General features: G+C 43.8%; 1 protein-coding gene across 1 annotated transcript; it reads left to right on the top strand.

The window, feature by feature from the left end:
* Positions 1-1,676: 1,676 nt before the first annotated feature.
* Positions 1,677-18,181, top strand: mdm1 (Mdm1 nuclear protein). Its single transcript, XM_080757052.1, has 14 exons — positions 1,677-1,786; positions 3,935-4,018; positions 4,366-4,469; positions 4,622-4,753; positions 5,908-6,033; positions 6,748-6,866; positions 7,971-8,034; positions 8,980-9,317; positions 12,449-12,685; positions 12,924-13,006; positions 15,988-16,082; positions 16,400-16,616; positions 16,881-16,928; positions 17,191-18,181. Exons 1-14 carry the CDS (start codon positions 1,690-1,692, stop codon positions 17,298-17,300), a joined length of 1,854 nt encoding a protein of 617 aa, XP_080613178.1. The 5' UTR covers positions 1,677-1,689; the 3' UTR covers positions 17,301-18,181.
* The last annotated feature ends 1,098 nt before the right edge of the window (positions 18,182-19,279 follow it).

Genomic DNA, 19,279 nt, shown 5'->3' with positions numbered 1-19,279 from the left:
CCCTTAAGTAGCCTCCTTCCCCTAATAGCTGACGTTTCCTTCCACAGCACAGCAGCCCAGAAGAGAAAGAAATCTCTGCATTTTGTTCATATATATATATATATTATTTTTTTGGTGGGGAGAGGGAGGGTTGTGGGTAGCCAAATGTAAACTATAAAGCCTTAAATGAGTACATGAATAAATAAAGTGGTGCAATTTTGTACGAGTGACCTGCAGACTGAGTTTTTATTTGACGTCACGACCACGCCTGCGCACGCTGGCGTCGCTTCGCTGCCATGGTAACCGGATAGCAGCTTTCTGGTAACCCAAGGACTTGTAACGACGGAAGTGTTAGTGTTCCTGTCTGCAGTTTGTCTGTCACACGGTCCAATTGAAGGTAAATAGCTCCAAAATGCTGTTTATGAAACATTTAAGGTACACAACAATCAACAAGTCAAGTGAGACGAGGTTATTCAGTTTATTTCACACAATCAATGGAGCTCGACAGCTCGTGTCGTGTTTTGAACTTGAGTGCTGTATCGTAATGGTGCAGGCTACTGTTAGTAAAGCAAGCAGCTACTTGCATTGTAGAAGATTAAGTGTCCAGTAGAAGTTCCCTATCAGTCCCTACGCTGTAGCATCTCGGAGCTACATAATGAGCTAGCCCCTCTCGGAACCCTACATAAAGCTTTTATGAAATTTGATTGTCGTAAAGTAATCAAAGTGTCAGAAACTTTACTACATTTGGGTTCTGCTTGTGGGGCTACATAATGAGCGTATAGGGAACGTATCGGGGTTAATTAAGTGTCAAATAGACAAATAACAGCTTTCATATCTACGGTATGCAAATGTAAAAATCGATAAAATACATCTATGATGGTCTTGACTTGAATTGATCCAAGTCTATATAGAAAATGCATAGTGCATTTTCAGGTGGGACGGGTCTAGAGTTGCAAATTGCGGATATAATTAGGTAAGGTTTTGAATGCATGCAGGACTTACTTGTAACAAAGACAGTCACATTTCTACACTGTTGACCTGTGTCTACTTACGGTAACAAAACAATGAATAGCCTATATCGTTTTGACCCATAATTTCCCGTCCACTGAAGATTGGAGGAGAGAGAGAGAGAGAGAGAGAGAGAGAGATGTAGCAGAGTGGCTCACAGCCTCAGCCTGATGACTTAAAAATCACACCCGTGTGAAGTGAGTGGTGCAACTCCGTGTGGGTTCCCGACCCACGAAATCAAGTAATCGCCTGAGTAATTCTTCCACCATTAACACAAAGAAGAATTACATGAAATATGAATTAATGTTCCTTGACATTGAATCTGTGAAATATGTGAATGTGTGATAGACTAATGTTATTTAAAAATAATAATAATTGATGATTCGACAGTTTCTTATATCAATATCAAACTGTTCGCCTCCAGTCTATGCTGTGTTGTGTGATGGATTAATTATAATCAGCTTTATGCAGTTTACTGTGCAACCGCATCACAATAATGCATTAATGAGATTACCCTTGCCATCAGCGCTGCCAGCTATTACACAGTTAAAATCCTCAGTGTTCATCCATCTGTAACTCTGAGAGTGGTCAAATGGACTCTCAGAGTGAAGTTAACATTGAGGATGCTGCAGTGTAGTCCGCTTTAGCCTTGTGGTTTGTTTAAGATACAGGACCAATTATAGTTCTTCCTCTTTCCAGGGGATGAGTAAATACCAGAGGAGTTACACACCATCTCGCTCCGGAAGTGTGTCTACCCAGTGCAGCGTCCCGGTGGCTGGCATCTGCTCTAAACAGACAGGTAAATGAACACTGAGGATATTTACTGGCTACTCGTCTGTCAGTCCAATTGACATGGAAACGTTTGGCATTGCGGAATTAATGTTTCAACATTTGAGTGTGAATATAATAATATATAGCATGCAGTGCATGCTGTACATTTCCTGAACCATGGCACCATGCATCACACAGCCAGGCCACACCAATGTTTCTCTCAATTATCCTACTTAACCAATTAAGACCTGAGGCCGATTCTACAAATGAATGTCCTATACATCCTAGTCTTCTGATATTCTGTATCGTAGGTTCTCAAATCTCAATCCTTTTCAAGTCAAGGACCCCCAAATTGTATTGTATTGTAAAATGTATATTGGGTGCAGATCTCCATATCAAAATATTGTGTTCCAGGGACCCCCCAGAAGCAGATCTACAAGCTCACAGTGCGTTGTGAACTTGTGAGCTTGTAGATCAGCTATTTTTGGCGAACGTTCCTCCCCAGAATAGGGATGCTGAGGCTTCAAGTGTTTACCACAAGTGGCATTTTAAGTTTGAAGCATATTTTGAATATTGAGATAATAGCCTACCGTTAATCGCAATTATTGTTTGCCACAACAATCGTGACATGTAGTTTTCATATGATTCCATCCCCACTGAGGACCCGCTAGGGGTCCTGGAACCCGCTGTTGAAGACCCCTGGCCTGTGTTAGATGACGCTCTCTTGTGGGACAGCCCATTGTTCCAGCGTTCTGTTGAGGGTGATTTTTAGGGCATACATAGGCAACTGGCGGCTCGGGGTTCCCACCATCACTTAACACGGCCCTCAGGTTAATATCTATCAGAAAATTGATATATTATTTATTTCAGCTGTTGAAATTCCAAACATGCAAACATTAATTACTCTTTAATTACGTAGCTTAATTACTTTTTTCAATGTCCAATGTATTTGTATTCAGTTCATAAAGTTACAGAACTATAAATAAAGGCATTTGAAATGAAATAAAAATGTCAATTTTCAGGATTCCAATTGAATAATAGCAAGCTCAAAACGCGTCGTCAGTAATATGCAATGTGGCCCTCTGGTGTGAGTGTGGAAATATAGTGTTTATCGCAGTCCCGCCCCCTCGAGAGACCCGGAAAATAAATCCCCGTTCATTTTCCTCATAGACTTTTCAGAAAAAATCAGACAATAAACACAATGTTTTGGGCCAAACAAAGAATTAGAAAGTAGAAAAAAACGGCAGGGCTACAGGTTTTTGTTGTTTTTCTTCTTTGTAATTATTTGTTTGGTCCAAAATATTGTGTTTGTTGTCATGATTTGTCACGACTCGAGTTGGCTTCGTACGACACTTAAAATGTCTTTAAATAAATACTTTTTGAAATGTCTATGGGAAAAATGCATTGGGATTGCATTGGGATTTCCTGGGCCTGGCGTCGTCATGAAAGGGGGCGGGACTGCGATGCTCTATACCTCAGCATCCATATACTTGGGGGAACATTTGCCCAAAAATTACAGATCCACAAGCTCACAACGCGTCGCAAAGTGAGCATGTAAACTGGCAAAGAGATTTGGCAGAAACAACGCAGCAGCACAACTCTGGTCTGTATTACTGAGTATAGATGGTCTCCTCTAAGTGGTTAAACTGAAGTGATTTTTGATCAATTCCAAATATTCTCAAAGTATTCTGCGGCACCCCTGGACTTGCTTCACGGCACCCACTTTGAGAAACGCTGGTGTACAGTATGATATGTAATGAGAACCACTGACGGCTTGCCAACTCGGCTGGCTGGCTCGCTCACAGATGCATGTGGGCAATCGCTCAAGCGTGATCCTCAAGGCCTCACTGTCTGTGCGTGCCTGCCTTGTTCTCGAATCCCCAGTGTTAAAAAAGAAGAAAATAAAATCATGCATTAGTTGTAAAAACAAAAACAAAAAACAACTTGCACCAACGCAGGACGGTGTCTGAACGAAAACAATTGTTTGCCCCCAAATATTCCATGGGAATCGCATAATTATACAAACGTTTCTGCATATGGATGAAATAAGACTAGATTGTTTGATTATTCCTTAAAAAAACATACAATCCCTATAACATTGTCTGTCTGTCTGTCTGTCTGCCTGCCTGCCTGCCTGCCTGCCTGCCTGCCTGCCTGCCTGCCTGCCTGCCTGCAGGTGTCATTAGAGAGCCTCAGCTTCCTTCCAGGAAGAAGTCGGTCATGTTTCGTCCACAGACATCTGCAATCTGGGCTCCTCACGGTAAGGCCTCACTCACACCTATGTATCCTGTGTCTTCTGTGTGTTATGGCCGCCTCAATGCATTTCCAATGGGAGTCACATGGTTTCATGACACAACATTGTTGCATGGCTGTCTTCTGCCCTCCCCCCCATGAAACAAGGTTGTGTCTTCAAACCATGTGACTCCCATTGGAAATGCATTGATGCGGCCATGACACACAGGACACAAGTGTGTCTTAGGTGTGAGTGAGGCCCTGTACACACATATCAGACGAACATGCTCTGTGCTGTCCGTGTTTCATGGCTGCCTCAATGCTTTTCCAATGGAAGTCACGTGGTTTGACCAAACACTTGTGTTTGATTGACAGGCTCCACGAGGCAGGCAGCAGAGCAGGAGGCCAGCCCTCCCACAGCCCCTGAACAGCCTGGTGCATGCACGCACGCACACGCACAGCAGCCTGTGGCCAATGGGGTGAGCCGAGATATTCCCGTTTAGAATAGATATTACATAATATAACAGTGTGCACTCACTGCACTGTGCAGTACACATTATACACATCATTATACAGTATTACATATAAATGCATGTACTGTGTGTGTGTCTGTCTGTCTGTATGCGTGCAGTGTGCCCTGCGGTGGAAGGCTGGGTTGAGGTCAGGAGGTGAAGGGTCAAAGTTGCGGAGGTCAGAGTATCACAGACAGTTCACCTGGAAGACAGCAAAGTATGCTGCGTCGCCATTACTAAATGCTCAAAAGGTAATTAACTAACTCAGTATTTAAGATAGTAATGCTTGCTATAAAGTGTTTATTCATTAACAGCGGTCTCCTGGTCTCTCCAGCTCTTTATAAACAGAAAATAAATTTTCTGGTGGGTTGCCAATTTCAGCCAATATCCAATGTTGGATATTGGCTGAAAGCTGGAGAGATAGGAGATCTGGAGCTCTCTGGTGGAGCTGTTGCCCCCACAACCCGACTACGGATAGTCGGGTTGTTGATGGATGGATGGATGGATGGAGAGATAGGGAAGCCCCAGCCTGGCCCAGCCAGCGTGCTTTTTGGTCTAGAGGGGTCGTGTCGCGCTTGAGCAATGCGCTGGATAATATTGGTTCACCGATCTGAGCAATATGTTGATGTGAACATCTGTCACTCGTGCTTCTCAACTGTGCCGCACTACGAAGCTCTGTTGTTTCAGGCCAAAACGTCAATTAAGCCCATATATGGTAATGTCAATATATGGCCATATTGACAGTCTCATGATAACCAGTGTGGTTGCTGCGACGCATTTGTACCAAATGAACCAAGTTGGTACAACACATGGATCTCCGTATATGGAGCTGACTATCATCATTTGGATCGATATGAAGATCACGACACTGACCTAATCAAATCCTGGATAGCCATACATGGTTTGACATACTAGATCTGCATATATGGAGCCATGGTCAGCAACTCTACATCTGACCTTCACTGACACCAGATGTATTGTTTAACTCCTGCTTCTCAACTGTGCCATATAAAAGCAGCCCTGTTGTTTGCTTCTCACCCTCAAGGTGTCTTATTGGTATTAACTACTACTACTATTTATTTAGGCTGTAAAGACAATACTAATCCAAACACAGGCAGCCATGTGAATGCAGCTGCAGTCTGTCCACAAGATGGTGCAAGAGGGCTGTTGTCTGCCGTGCCAAGACCATAGACCAGGGTTTTATTTTCTTCATAGTCAGTGTGTCACATCAACATTAAGTATAAGTGACCACATCCAAATACAATATTTCCAACAGATTTTGATTCTTAACATATGCTGTAATATATATATATATATATATTCCAGGTGGTCCCCAGCAAAATGAGGAAATATAGAATCAAAATCAGTTTAGCCACTTTTGCCTATTTTACACTTTGACCCCTAGGCGCTGTACTCCAGCAGCAGGGATGTTCCTCCCTTTAAGAAGAACCCTGTTGCCATGGAAACCGAGTATAGGCGGAGCTTCCAGTGTCAGACCCCGCCCAGGGGTCATCGTCGTCGAAAACACCTGGTGAGTATAGTTAAGCACGCATGCCACACCATGGGGCATGGGCGTAGCTTGAACTTGACCCCAGGGGGTGCGAATGTCTGGGGGGGAATCCCGTGCGCACGCACTAGCGTGCGGTGCCATGTGCGTGTGATTTCTTTTACCTTTTATTAATTATTTTGCAGTTTTTATACAATGCCCTAACACCTACAGTACAAATTTGTTATTTAGGACAGCAGCGTGCACACACACATACAGCCATACAGCGAGTCATCATTTCATGATAAGAGAGATGATTACAAACTACAGTCAGAAGCCAGAAGTTACAACAACAACCGGCATTGACAGGACACTGCAATCCTGCAAGTTTGTTTATTTACCTGAGTGCTGTCAGTGTTGCCTTTTAGTTCACTTTATAAAACTGCGGAAATAAGTAGGCTAGTTCATTGCAGAGGGGCGGGCTGGCGGGGGCATCTTTGTAATATGTCTCGAATGTCCACACAATGATTATAATCAAAATAGTAAAGTTTACTGAAAAGCTTCGGCAGGATAACAACACAGCAGCATGTACATAAGAGTCACAACAACTCACGTTAGTCACCCAGAGACGATCTGGTTTACGGCAGATTTGTAACCATAGTGATGCTGGTCTCTTAAAGCAGGGGATCTCACACACACACACACACACACACACACACACACTTACAATATGGACTTTCTCTCCGTGTTGTATCTCAGGAGAGGAAGAGGAGGGAGGCACCAGAGGTGAAGCCCCGCCCACAACAGGAACAGCCAGCCCCGCCCCCTCAGTCACCGGAAAAGACCACACCCCCTCCTCATGGAGCTGACGAGAACAGGTGTGTGTTTTTGAGGGGCGCCAGCCATAGAGTAATAAAAGGATAGAGACTGAACCGGAGCGATAGTCCCGCCCCCCCCCCCCCCCCCCCGCTATTAATTTCAGTGGAAGTTGCTCAGTGGCGTTTTGAAGCACCCGGAAGAGCCATCTACTTCCCCACATTTTGGTGGTCAAATGCAGAAGTGCAAACGAGTGCTCAATGTTAAAGCCCAGCTCCACAGGGTTTCCTCGTCATGAATCCACGGGTCCGCCTGCAGTTCACACTCCAACCACTAGGGCTGAGTGCTTCAATGCTGGAGAGCCTCACTGGGGGCTTGGGGCCAGCCTCTCCTATGCCAAGCTTTGTCTGTTTGTGTGAAAACAAACACAGTGATTTGATTGGCAGATCACCCCGTAGCGATAGCATTTCGCATTTCCGCATTTCCGCATTTTTGCATTTTCGCATTTCCGCATTTCGCATTTCCGCATTTTCGCATTTCGATTTTTGCATTTCGCATTTCCGCATTTTGAAAAGCCGCAATTTCGCATTTTCACATTTCGCATTTTGAAAAGCCACCATTTCGCATTTTCACATTTCGCATTTTGAAAAGCCGCCATTTCGCATTTTCGCATTTTGAAAAGCCGCCATTTCGCATTTTCGCATTTCGCATTTTCTCATTTCGCATTTTCTAATTTTCGCTTTTCGCATTTCGCATTTTGAAAAGCCGCCATTTCGCAATTTCCGCATTTTGCATTTTGCATTTTCGCTGAATAGATTGGCTGAGCACGGAATGTGATGTATGATAACAGAGAGAAGGGCTGGAGCGGTGGTGGTGGTTTGCTCTTCACCGCGGCTCGTGACGTCATGTTGTAGTTCGGTGGTCACCTAACCACCGAAATTCCAGACTATGTATGAGCCTTACCTCCATGTGGTCACACTACCACAACAAGTGGTCCCGAGTGCGCACCTGGGACCATAGTGTGAATCTGCCCAGGGGTGTAAAGTGTGTGTGTGTGTGTGTGTGTGTGTGTGTGTGTGTGTGTGTGTGTGTGTGTGTGTGTGTGTGGGCTGTCTCTCTGTCTACCTGTCTATTAATCAACCTGTCTGTCATTTCTGTCTGCGTAGGATATCGCAGACTGAGTACCTGTCTAACTTCCGTTCTCCTGTCTTGACAGAGGACAAACAGCGGGTCAGTAGTGTCCTACTTTATAGAAGACTATACTACATATAGTACATGCAATATTCAACTATGTATACATATAAGTTAGAATTAGATACCATTATGGTATTAAGTTGAAATATGGAGGCATAAGGTTTCTGTCTCATTCAGAGCAACATTATGTAATTGGAAAGATCTCTGTCTGTCTGTCTGTCTGTCTGTCTGTCTGTCTGTCTGTCTGTCTGTCTGTCTGTCTGTCTGTCTGTCTGTCTGTCTGTCTGTCTGTCTGTCTGTCTCTTTGCCTACTACATGACTGTCTGTGTGTGGCTGTGTGTCTGTCTGCCTACTGTCTGTCTGTCTGCCTACTGTCTGTCTGTCTGTCTGTCTGTCTGTCTGTCTGTCTGTCTGTCTGTCTGTCTGTCTGTCTGTCTGTCTGTCTGTCTCTTTGCCTACTACATAACATGACTGTCTGTGTGTCTGTGTGTGGTCTGTCTGTCTGTCTGTCTGTCTGTCTGTCTGTCTGTCTGTCTGTCTGTCTGTCTGTCTGTCTGTCTGTCTGTCTATAGGACTGTGACCAGGGATATTCTTGTTACAAAGAGGTAAACCCTGTGTGTGTGTGTGTGTGTGTGTGTGTGTGTGTGTGTGTGTTCACTTGCAAGCTTGTAGATCGGTACTTTTGTGTGACACGGTAGTATTTGGAAGAAGGGCGTTAATTTACCGATACAAGGTTTCTGCCCTACAGCGATAATGCTGTATTGCAGTATCTGTATTATATCTTGTGTGCATGCGTGCATGTGTGTGTGTGTGTGTGTGTGTGTGTGTGTGTGTGTGTGTGTGTGTGTGTGTGTGTGTGTGTGTGTGTGTGTGTGTGTGTGTGTGTGTGTGTGTGTGTGTGTGTGTGTGTGTGTGTGTGTGTGTGTGTGTGTGTGTGTGTGTGTGTGTGTGTGTGTGCGTATGCGTTTGTGCGTTTTATAGTTACAGGACCTGCGAGAGAAGGCTTCATCGTACCGTCGCAGAGCCTGGGGGACTCACTTCTCCCGAAACCACCTTAACCAACTGCTGTCTGAATATAACTCGCTGTGGGAGGCCAGTGACACACTTACAGACACGCGCAGCGACACACTCAGTGACACACTCACCGGCACTCACAGTGACACGCTGACTGACACACGCAGTGATACGCTGACTGACACACACGCCTCTGAAGCTGGCTGTGATGTGGCGGGTGACCCTGATGAAGATGTTGATGATGATAAGGATGATGTAAGAACCAGCTGCAGCAGTCGGTCTGTCCAACAACTGGACCTGACCAGGTGAGGAACACCAGCAGTTCCGCTCTGTCCTTGTCCATAATAGTATGTAGTTGTCCTCGTCCCCTTCACTCCATATTCAGTATGTAGTTGTCCTCGTCCCCCTTTACGCCCATATTCAGTATGTAGTTGTCCTCGTCCCCTTTACGCCCATATTCAGTATGTAGTTGTCCTCGTCCCCTTTACGCCCATATTCAGTATGTAGTTGTCCTCGTCCCCCTTTACGCCCATATTCAGTATGTAGTTGTCCTCGTCCCCCTTTACGCCCATATTCAGTATGTAGTTGTCCTTGTCCCCCTTTACGCCCATATTCAGTATGTAGTTGTTCTCATCCCCTTTACGCCCATATTCAGTATGTAGTTGTCCTCGTCCCCTTTACGCCCATATTCAGTATGTAGTTGTCCTCGTCCCCTTTACGCCCATATTCAGTATGTAGTTGTCCTCGTCCCCTTTACGCCCATATTCAGTATGTAGTTGTCCTCGTCCCCTTTACGCCCATATTCAGTATGTAGTTGTCCTCGTCCCCCTTTACGCCCATATTCAGTATGTAGTTGTTCTCATCCCCTTTACGCCCATATTCAGTATGTAGTTGTCCTCGTCCCCCTTTACGCCCATATTCAGTATGTAGTTGTCCTCGTCCCCCTTTACGCCCATATTCAGTATGTAGTTGTCCTCGTCCCCTTTACACCCATATTCAGTATGTAGTTGTCCTCGTCCCCTTTACGCCCATATTCAGTATGTAGTTGTTCTCATCCCCTTTACGCCCATATTCAGTATGTAGTTGTCCTCGTCCCCTTTACGCCCATATTCAGTATGTAGTTGTTCTCATCCCCTTTACGCCCATATTCAGTATGTAGTTGTCCTCGTCCCCTTTACGCCCATATTCAGTATGTAGTTGTCCTCGTCCCCCTTTACGCCCATATTCAGTATGTAGTTGTCCTCGTCCCCTTTACGCCCATATTCAGTATGTAGTTGTCCTCGTCCCCTTTACGCCCATATTCAGTATGTAGTTGTCCTCGTCCCCCTTTACGCCCATATTCAGTATGTAGTTGCCCTTGTCCCCTTTACACCCATATTCAGTATGTAGTTGTTCTCATCCCCTTTACGCCCATATTCAGTATGTAGTTGTCCTCGTCCCCTTTACGCCCATATTCAGTATGTAGTTGTCCTCGTCCCCCTTTACGCCCATATTCAGTATGTAGTTGTCCTCGTCCCCTTTACGCCCATATTCAGTATGTAGTTGTCCTCGTCCCCTTTACGCCCATATTCAGTATGTAGTTGTCCTCGTCCCCCTTTACGCCCATATTCAGTATGTAGTTGTTCTCATCCCCTTTACGCCCATATTCAGTATGTAGTTGTCCTCGTCCCCCTTTACGCCCATATTCAGTATGTAGTTGTCCTCGTCCCCTTTACGCCCATATTCAGTATGTAGTTGTCCTCGTCCCCCTTTACGCCCATATTCAGTATGTAGTTGTTCTCATCCCCTTTACGCCCATATTCAGTATGTAGTTGTCCTCGTCCCCCTTTACGCCCATATTCAGTATGTAGTTGTCCTCGTCCCCTTTACACCCATATTCAGTATGTAGTTGTCCTCGTCCCCTTTACACCCATATTCAGTATGTAGTTGTCCTCGTCCCCCTTTACGACCATATTCAGTATGTAGTTGTCCTCGTCCCCCTTTACGCCCATATTCAGTATGTAGTTGTCCTCGTCCCCCTTTACGACCATATTCAGTATGTAGTTATCCTTGTCCCCTTTACGCCCATATTCAGTATTTAGTTGTCCTCGTCCCCCTTTACGCCCATATTCAGTATGTAGTTGTCCTCGTCCCCCTTTACGACCATATTCAGTATGTAGTTATCCTTGTCCCCTTTACGCCCATATTCAGTATGTAGTTGTCCTCGTCCCCCTTTACGCCCATATTCAGTATGTAGTTGTCCTCGTCCCCCTTTACGACCATATTCAGTATGTAGTTATCCTTGTCCCCTTTACGCCCATATTCAGTATGTAGTTATCCTTGTCCCCTTTACGCCCATATTCAGTATGTAGTTGTCCTCGTCCCCCTTTACGCCCATATTCAGTATGTAGTTGTCCTCGTCCCCCTTTACGCCCATATTCAGTATGTAGTTATCCTTGTCCCCTTTACGCCCATATTCAGTATGTAGTTGTCCTCGTCCCCCTTTACGCCCTTACAGTATGTAGTTGCCCTTGTCCCCTTTACGCCCATATTCAGTATGTAGTTGTCCTTGTCCCCTTTACGCCCATATTCAGTATGTAGTTGTCCTCGTCCCCTTTACGCCCATATTCAGTATGTAGTTGTCCTCGTCCCCCATATTCAGTATGTAGTTGTTCTCGTCCCCTTTACGCCCATATTCAGTATGTAGTTGTCCTTGTCCCCTTTACGCCCATATTCAGTATGTAGTTGTCCTTGTCCCCTTTACGCCCTTACAGTATGTAGTGGCTTAGGAGGTACAATCTCTGGCTCCCTCTTGTGACTAGGCCTGCCTAATTGCAATTATTTAAGATTTATCTTATTTTTTTTGGCTTTCGCCTTTTTATTGATAGAGCCATAGATGAATGTAGGCTGACAGGAAATGGGGAGAGAGATGGGGGGGTGACACGCAGTAAAGGCCGGCGGGATCGGGAGTCGAACCGGCACACTGCCAGACTGGATTACCAGCCAAGGTGCCCAGACAGCTACGCCAGCCGCCCGGGTCCTAATTGCAATTATTTGAGATAATTGCAATTATTTTTTGCAGAATCGTCAATCGTTTCCATGTTATATAAAATATCTAGTTGATCTGCAAGCTTACAACAACACGTCACGTAATGACGTGTTGTTGTTAAACAACACGTCAGTGATTTCTTTGTATACAGTATTTATGGTATTTGTCATATCTGCCCTGTGCAATTTGTGATTACGAAGCCTAAAAGGCTAACGGAAATAGAAATTGTAACATTCCAATGTCCATTGCAAAATACCCACAAAATTAAATCGTTAATTGGAATTCTTTGTGTGACAATTAATCGTCAACTTTTTTCAACAAATTTGTAATCGTGACTGTGTGTGTGTGTGTGTGTGTGTGTGTGTGTGTGTGTGTTTGTTAAAGGGTTAGCAGTTCCAGTGTTTCTAGCAAGAGTGGGTCTGCAGACAACAAGTCGCACACACGTGCTGACAAGAACACACAGCGCACGCACGCTGACAAAATGGTGCAACATGCACACTCCGTCGAAAACTCACCCCACACACACACTGACAAACATGCACAACACACGCACAGTGACAAACACACGCACAGCAACACAGCCATGTGTCATGGACCACCTGTCTCAAGACGACTGGCCTGGGGAGAGATAGAGCCTACAGATGAGTATGTTGAAACCTTCATCGCTATCATATCCTTGCTTGTCTCCATGTTTTAACTTTTTGTAAATCATCAAAACATGTCACAATGTGCTGCGCTTTGAGCTTGTAGATCTGCTATTTTTGCTTGTGTGTGTGTGTGTGTGTGTGTGTGTGTGTGTGTGTGTGTGTGTGTGTGTGTGTGTGTGTGTGTGTGTGTGCGTGTGTGTGTGTGCGTGTGTGTGTGTGCGTGCGTGCACACGTAGAAAAGAGGGAAGGTTACCTACCCCCACACTGAAGGTCCGACCAGTTCAGAGAACTCATCACGACCGAACGACCCCTGCTATTGGTACACACACACACACACACACACACACACACACACACACACACACGCACACACAAATCTAAACAAATGCAAGTCGACTGCCTGTTTATTGACTGCATAGAAATGCAGGGCTATATGTAGCATACGAGAGACAACTGTATCAATACTATAATTTCGCCGCCCGAGTTACGTTGCTGCGCAATATGGGAAGAAGGAAATTGCGGGAGTTGACAGACTCCACTTCATGTTTCAGCTGTGTTTTTAAACTCAGTAGTGTGCCCTGCACATGTAGTAACGGATGGGTTCTAAGTTATTATAATAACAGAAAGTGTTTTTTATTTCTCATAAATACGCAAACATGGTGAAACAACTACAGTCACAGAGCAGTGCCAAGGTAGCTGCTGCCTGCTAACGATGCAAACAACAGCCTTGCCTGTCGTGTGTGTGTGTGTGTGGGGGGGGGGGGGGGAATAGCACAAATTTTACTGTGTCATAAATATATTTACATCTGTAGCCTATATTGTGATTACATTTGACCGTACATTTGACTCTTGTGTTATATTCTTGTGAAATATTCAGTAAAGTATTGGGGTGAAATATTCACCCCAAGTTGATAAGATATGCAGAGAATATAATACCAAGAACCCCCAGTTTGAAATGCATTAGGCCACAGACCCCCATTTGATACCATTTGCTCTCTGGGAGTACACTCACTATCATCAGTGTTAATTTAACTCTGAAAATCAGGGTCCATTTGGTTCCATTTGTATGCTCTTGGAGTATGATGACTGTGCTAACAGTATTATCATAAAATATGTCTCAGTTTGAAGATAAAAAAAAACATATTTCATATGTGTGAGCTTGTAAAGTAGAACGTTCAACCTAGAGACAGTGTTGCCAAGTCTGATCATTATAAGCTACTTTGGACTTGTTTATCTGTAAAGTTGATTTAAAATATTGGTAGTCCTTGACATGGAAATGTTTGAGTTCCACTGCTCTGAAACAACATTAGACAACAAAGTTTGACAGTCAACACTATAATTGATTATTTTAACACATCGAATGCTATTGGCGTATCAATACGCTTTTTAAATCTCGATCATGGTATGCTAATCGCGTATCTATACGTCTTTATGTTTTTTTTATTGATTACTGTACTTCAACTTCATATGCGCCCGGACAACTCATAATGTAACACCGATCGGCTCTACAAAGAGTTAAAAGCCCCCCCCCCCCCTCCTGAAAAGAGGTGTTGGTCTGAGAAGCGTCTGGCACTATTGGTTGGTCTATGTGAGGAGGCAGCCCTCCATTACGACGTAATGGAGACGGCCGCCCGGCATAGACCAACGCAGATGTCAGGGGATCTAAAATGAACGTGTCCATGCTCTAGTGTGTGTGAATACACTCGATTCCCCCTCCCCTCCTGTTTCTACATGGTTTCTCCCGAGGGAGAATTGTGGGGGGGGGGGGGGTGGTCTCTTCGTCTTGGATCGCATTGGCAGTTTGAGTTCCCCCCCAGTCCCCACTTTCAACTGCCTAGGCTTGCACTCTCATTGCACTCTCATTCTCGGAAAAATATATAACGGATTTGCTCTCTGCCCGTATATAAACCTGCAACGATCGGCATTTGATTTCATAACGTTTGCAACACACATGGAGTCAGTCATGGACAGATTGCACGAAACGACTTACATTATCGAGGGACCGCCATGATCAACTGGCCGCTTTACATGTACTTTGCTGGAGATCGCCAGCCATAGCGTCTTCGCCAGCCAATGCAGCCGTCACTATAGGTTGTGATTGTATTCATTATAATTGCAGTGATAAGACCGCAATGAAGGCGTCTGGGACGTCATCGACCCGTTTGTAATGTATAACGAATACACATCCTCATTCTAAACTGCGGAAGCCATCGAGTTGTCAATTTGTCGATATCACAGCCGGGCTTGGCGTCTCTCTCGAAGCCGTGGTGGATGAAGCTATCCCCATTGTTGATCGCTCCTACGTGCTGCTTCTTCTTTGCCCAAACATGTCCAGACATGATAACCACTAACCTCACCGATCCAGTAACGCGTCTCACCTTCTACTATCGTTCTGAAACGATAGTTGCCCCCCCCCCCCCTGTTACTGCGATTGAGGCATAATTGTGCCCTCTCCCTATACGCTCATTATGTAGCTCCGAGATGACAGAATGAGCGTAGGGAGAGGGCACATATGGGCTACGATTGAGGCAATGATCAGATGCATAATCATCATCATGAAGTTATCGTCATAGCGAGTTATAAAGGTTTAAAGTCACAGACATTGACAGGCAGATATAAAAATAAACATAAATAAATTATTATCATATACATACTACACACTGAATGAAAGCCCTGAATGCCAATTTTTTGGAGGAAAACAAATACACATTGATCCCATGTAGTTTGTCAGGCTATTGGATGCAGTTGTACAGGTCCATGCCTTGAAGAACTATTATTCACAAAATAAGGCCTATAGCGACATGTACATACTATATACCGTATGAAACAGAAGACTCTCTGCTTTCATAAGAAAAAAAACTAATACTGTAATAGGTAAAAATTACACCCCTGTGAAGTGAGCAGTGCAATGTTGTGAAGTGAGCAGTGCAACATTGCACTGCTCACTTCACAGGGGTGTGATTTTATTATTATTACAGTATTAGTTTTTTTCTTATGAAAGCAGAGAGTCTTCTGTTTCATACGGTATATAGTATGTACATGTCGCTATAGGCCTTATTTTGTAAATATTTAGTTGTTAGGTCCATGCTTTCTCTAAAATTCTCTTTTTCAGAGAGAACTTTATAGAAGGCATGGGCCTGAAGAACTATTATTCACAAAGTTACCACAGAGATAATGCTAATGTTTGGAGTTTGTTTTGTTTGATTTCCACTGACATTGGTTTGAGATTCTACCCATAAGAAACCAACAGTTGAACATGAATTGTAGATAGAACATGCAGTTTGTTTGTGTGTGGCATAGGGGGCGCTATCCTGGTGTCTCCTCCTAAACAGACATGGACAACTGACCCCCTCCTTGGAAAACCTCAGTCACCTTGCAAACACATGGGCTTACAGGTAACCCCCCCCCCCACACACACACACACACACACGCACACAGCAAATTGTAAGGAGCACCAACAATACAATACATGAAATAATAGATGTTAAACAATATATATATAAACATTATGCACATATGCAATATCTTGGGGCCAGGATTAAGTAAACTGTGGCCACGCACACCACCAGTGATATAGAACTGTACAAAGACTTCACAGCCATAGTTTATGCTTATTACACTGTATTGTATATTGCATGTTGCAGTTTCTACTGTAATATGAAATTACAACTCATTTCCAAAATCGTAATAATTCTTACCTTGGTGTTCTCAGCAAGCGGCCGTTGCTGCAGGGATGGCCACTGTGGACCCCCTCCCTCTTAGAGAGGAGGGGGCGTTGCTAGAGAACAACCCCACCCCTAAGCCCTCGACTCGCTCCACCCCCAACCGTAAATCCAGCTCTAAACCAATGATGATGAAGCAGGGCCCTCCGGTCCTGCCCCCTCACCGAATCCAAGGATCGCTGAGAGACCCAGAGTTCCAACATAATGGTAAATCTTAACACTAACCGAGCGTCTCCTCCTTCTGTTCTCTGTGTCTTCCTGGGTCACTCCAGCCACCTGCATGTCCTCTCTCACCGCATCCATAAACCTCCTCTTTTGCCAAATACCCCAAATCAAATATTCTCGTCCTACACAAACATTAATTTCTCATTGACAATGAATGGAGAATTCACGTCATATGTGTCTGAGCAAATCTGTATTATTCCTCTACTCTACTCTACTCTACTCTACTCTACTCCACTCCCTCTCTAGGGGAGTTAGGATGCAGGATACAAGGAGCAGGATGTGGATCAGATGAAGGTATTTGTGTTTCATCTAAACTAGTTAACGTTATGCTTACACTGCCTCTAGTACTGTTGGGTCTATATCCTGCCAATTACCATTATGGTTTTATATAATTTAAAGTACCACACATTTTTACTTTAATTAGAAAATGTAAAGTAATTTGTATGCCATTGTATGCCATGGCATACATTACTTATTAGTTCACAAAATAAGATATAACTGATGGAATAAAGTCATTTGCATCATTCCTCTTCCCGTCTTTCCTTCCTTCGACCAGATGACCGCTTTTCTGTGTTGTCATGGCGATCGGCTGCTTCCTGCTCGGAGGCCTCGGCAGTGTTGGAGCGCACACAGAGGAGACGAGACAAGTTCTGGGGCAAAAAATGACACGTAACCATGGCTTCACTATTTTAAACATTGTCATTCGTTTTTGATTATTATTATTGGTATTGTTTTTAAATGGATGTCAATTCTCAAAAATGTTTCATATACTATTACAGTATGTAATTTTTCTGAATTTACAATTTAGGCATTTAGCAGACGCTCTAAATCCAGAGCCATTTGCGAAGCAAGGACAACACAAGGTAATAATCGCAGAGCAGTCATCCCCCCAGGCTAGAGGATAAACATCCTGCCATCCTCCTAGCCTACTCTCCTGTCACTACTATCCTGAACTAGCCAATTCAATTGCAGACATGCAAGTTCACTGGTACAAGGTGACATTCAATTCCAAAATCAACACCAAAATATGTGACAACATACCCCAAAACCTCAGAATTATTACTCTTAATGTCTGTGAACATTTGTTTCAATCCGAGCTCTTTTCGCCCCTTTTTCAGAGTACAGACGCTCGGCAAAACTTGCACTAAAACAAATGTAGGCTATTGCAGCACCGTCTTGAAATCACAGACAAATGTAGAGTTGCCGAAGCATGCATGAATTTTGTTTTGGGTGATCAGAACATTCAGGGAGGTAGAATCGACGTGTATAGATAAAAATATATAAAGGAAATCTAGAAGAACGTATTAACTCACCGACGTTGTCGTTAGCCAGTTCCCTGTGCTACTTCACACTAGCCTTTTCATTTCCCATCGACACAGCAATCTCGGGAACCCATCGACACATGTTTTTTATAATAATCGTTCATAAAGCGCTCTAAGTGCTTAAAGTGAAAAGTGCAGCCGCAAACCTCTAGGTCATAAGACTATTGTTGGTGCTATGTCATCAGATCTAATTTGTGAGTCAAGCGTAATCCCACATCACCTATGAACACAGGCCCGGTATGTGATGTGTGTTAAGGCGTCTCATTTCACATTTGTGATTAAGGCTTCATCATGTCATCCCACATCACATAATTAACATGGCGTTAGGTTAGGGTAGGTATGTGATGTTGGTTGATGTGATGTATGTCTTTTATAATGTGCGAGTGAAGCTTCATCGTGTCAGTTCACATCATGTGGTGTGTATTGATGTGATTTATTTATGCTACCATTTGCAGCTAAAACTGCGACTGATGATCGCAGCCAATGGGCCGACGAAGCCAGACATTGTTTAAGGCGAACACCCCGCGGGTTCCCTTGAAGATGTACAACAGAACTCTAGTATTCCAATTTTATCAACTCTATTAAAAAAAAAAAAAAGAAAGAAACTGTACCATGAAAAGAAAAGAAAAATCTTGAGGAAAAAAATAAGTTTGTGAAATGTCTAAATATTTGACTCACCCCATTACTATTAAAGAGAAATGTATTTTCCCTATATCATTACTATTTGGAGAAAAACAAAAACAAAAACATGACTATGGAAATTGATTCTGGGAAATCTGTTTTTTTCTTTTTTTTTTTTTTGGTAATTGAGCAAAAATGTGAATTGGGTTACAACACAAAATCATGCTTCCCCCCTCCACCTTCGTCAGAAAAAAAACGTTTTCTCGTTTTTTTGTCATCCTCATGTAGTCCTTACTGTCCTTGACACCTCGTTCCACATTCATTCACCTCTTTTTTCTTAGTATGGCAGAACCATGTGTCCATGTGATCCCGCGGGGACCAAGCAGGGTCTATTTGTTCCGTACCATATCCTCCATTTTATATTTGTTATCGTTTTATATCCTACTTCTGTCTATACTCGCTAGAGACAAAAATGGCCGCCATGGTCTGTGAATTCGTTGGCAGGCTCCATTATTTGTTCACCTCGATCCTCCCCCCGCTGCAGAGTTTGTTTTCTGGTTTCGGTTCTCTCTCTCCATTTTTCCAGGCATACTCCTCCCACCACCCAGTAACTTCCTGTTCTTTCTAAATGTTATTGTAAAGTGTTCCAGTGAGATGACTCTAAATATGTGTACATTAACAGAGGGGAATACACTTGGTTAT

Source organism: Protomyctophum bolini (assembly GCF_963924005.1).
Source record: "Protomyctophum bolini genome assembly, chromosome: 23".
Lineage (NCBI taxonomy): Eukaryota > Metazoa > Chordata > Actinopteri > Myctophiformes > Myctophidae > Protomyctophum > Protomyctophum bolini.
This window is presented reverse-complemented; position numbering and strand designations above follow the sequence as displayed.

Excerpts from the sequence above, each read along its gene's own strand:
- mdm1 (XM_080757052.1), top strand. The coding sequence starts at position 1,690 with ATGAGTAAATACCAGAGGAGTTACACACCATCTCGCTCCGGAAGTGTG. Across the intron at positions 6,867-7,970 it reads CATGGAGCTGACGAGAACAG|GATATCGCAGACTGAGTACC; the intron begins GTGTGTGTTTTT and ends CTGTCTGCGTAG. Across the intron at positions 9,318-12,448 it reads CAACAACTGGACCTGACCAG|CAAGAGTGGGTCTGCAGACA; the intron begins GTGAGGAACACC and ends CAGTGTTTCTAG.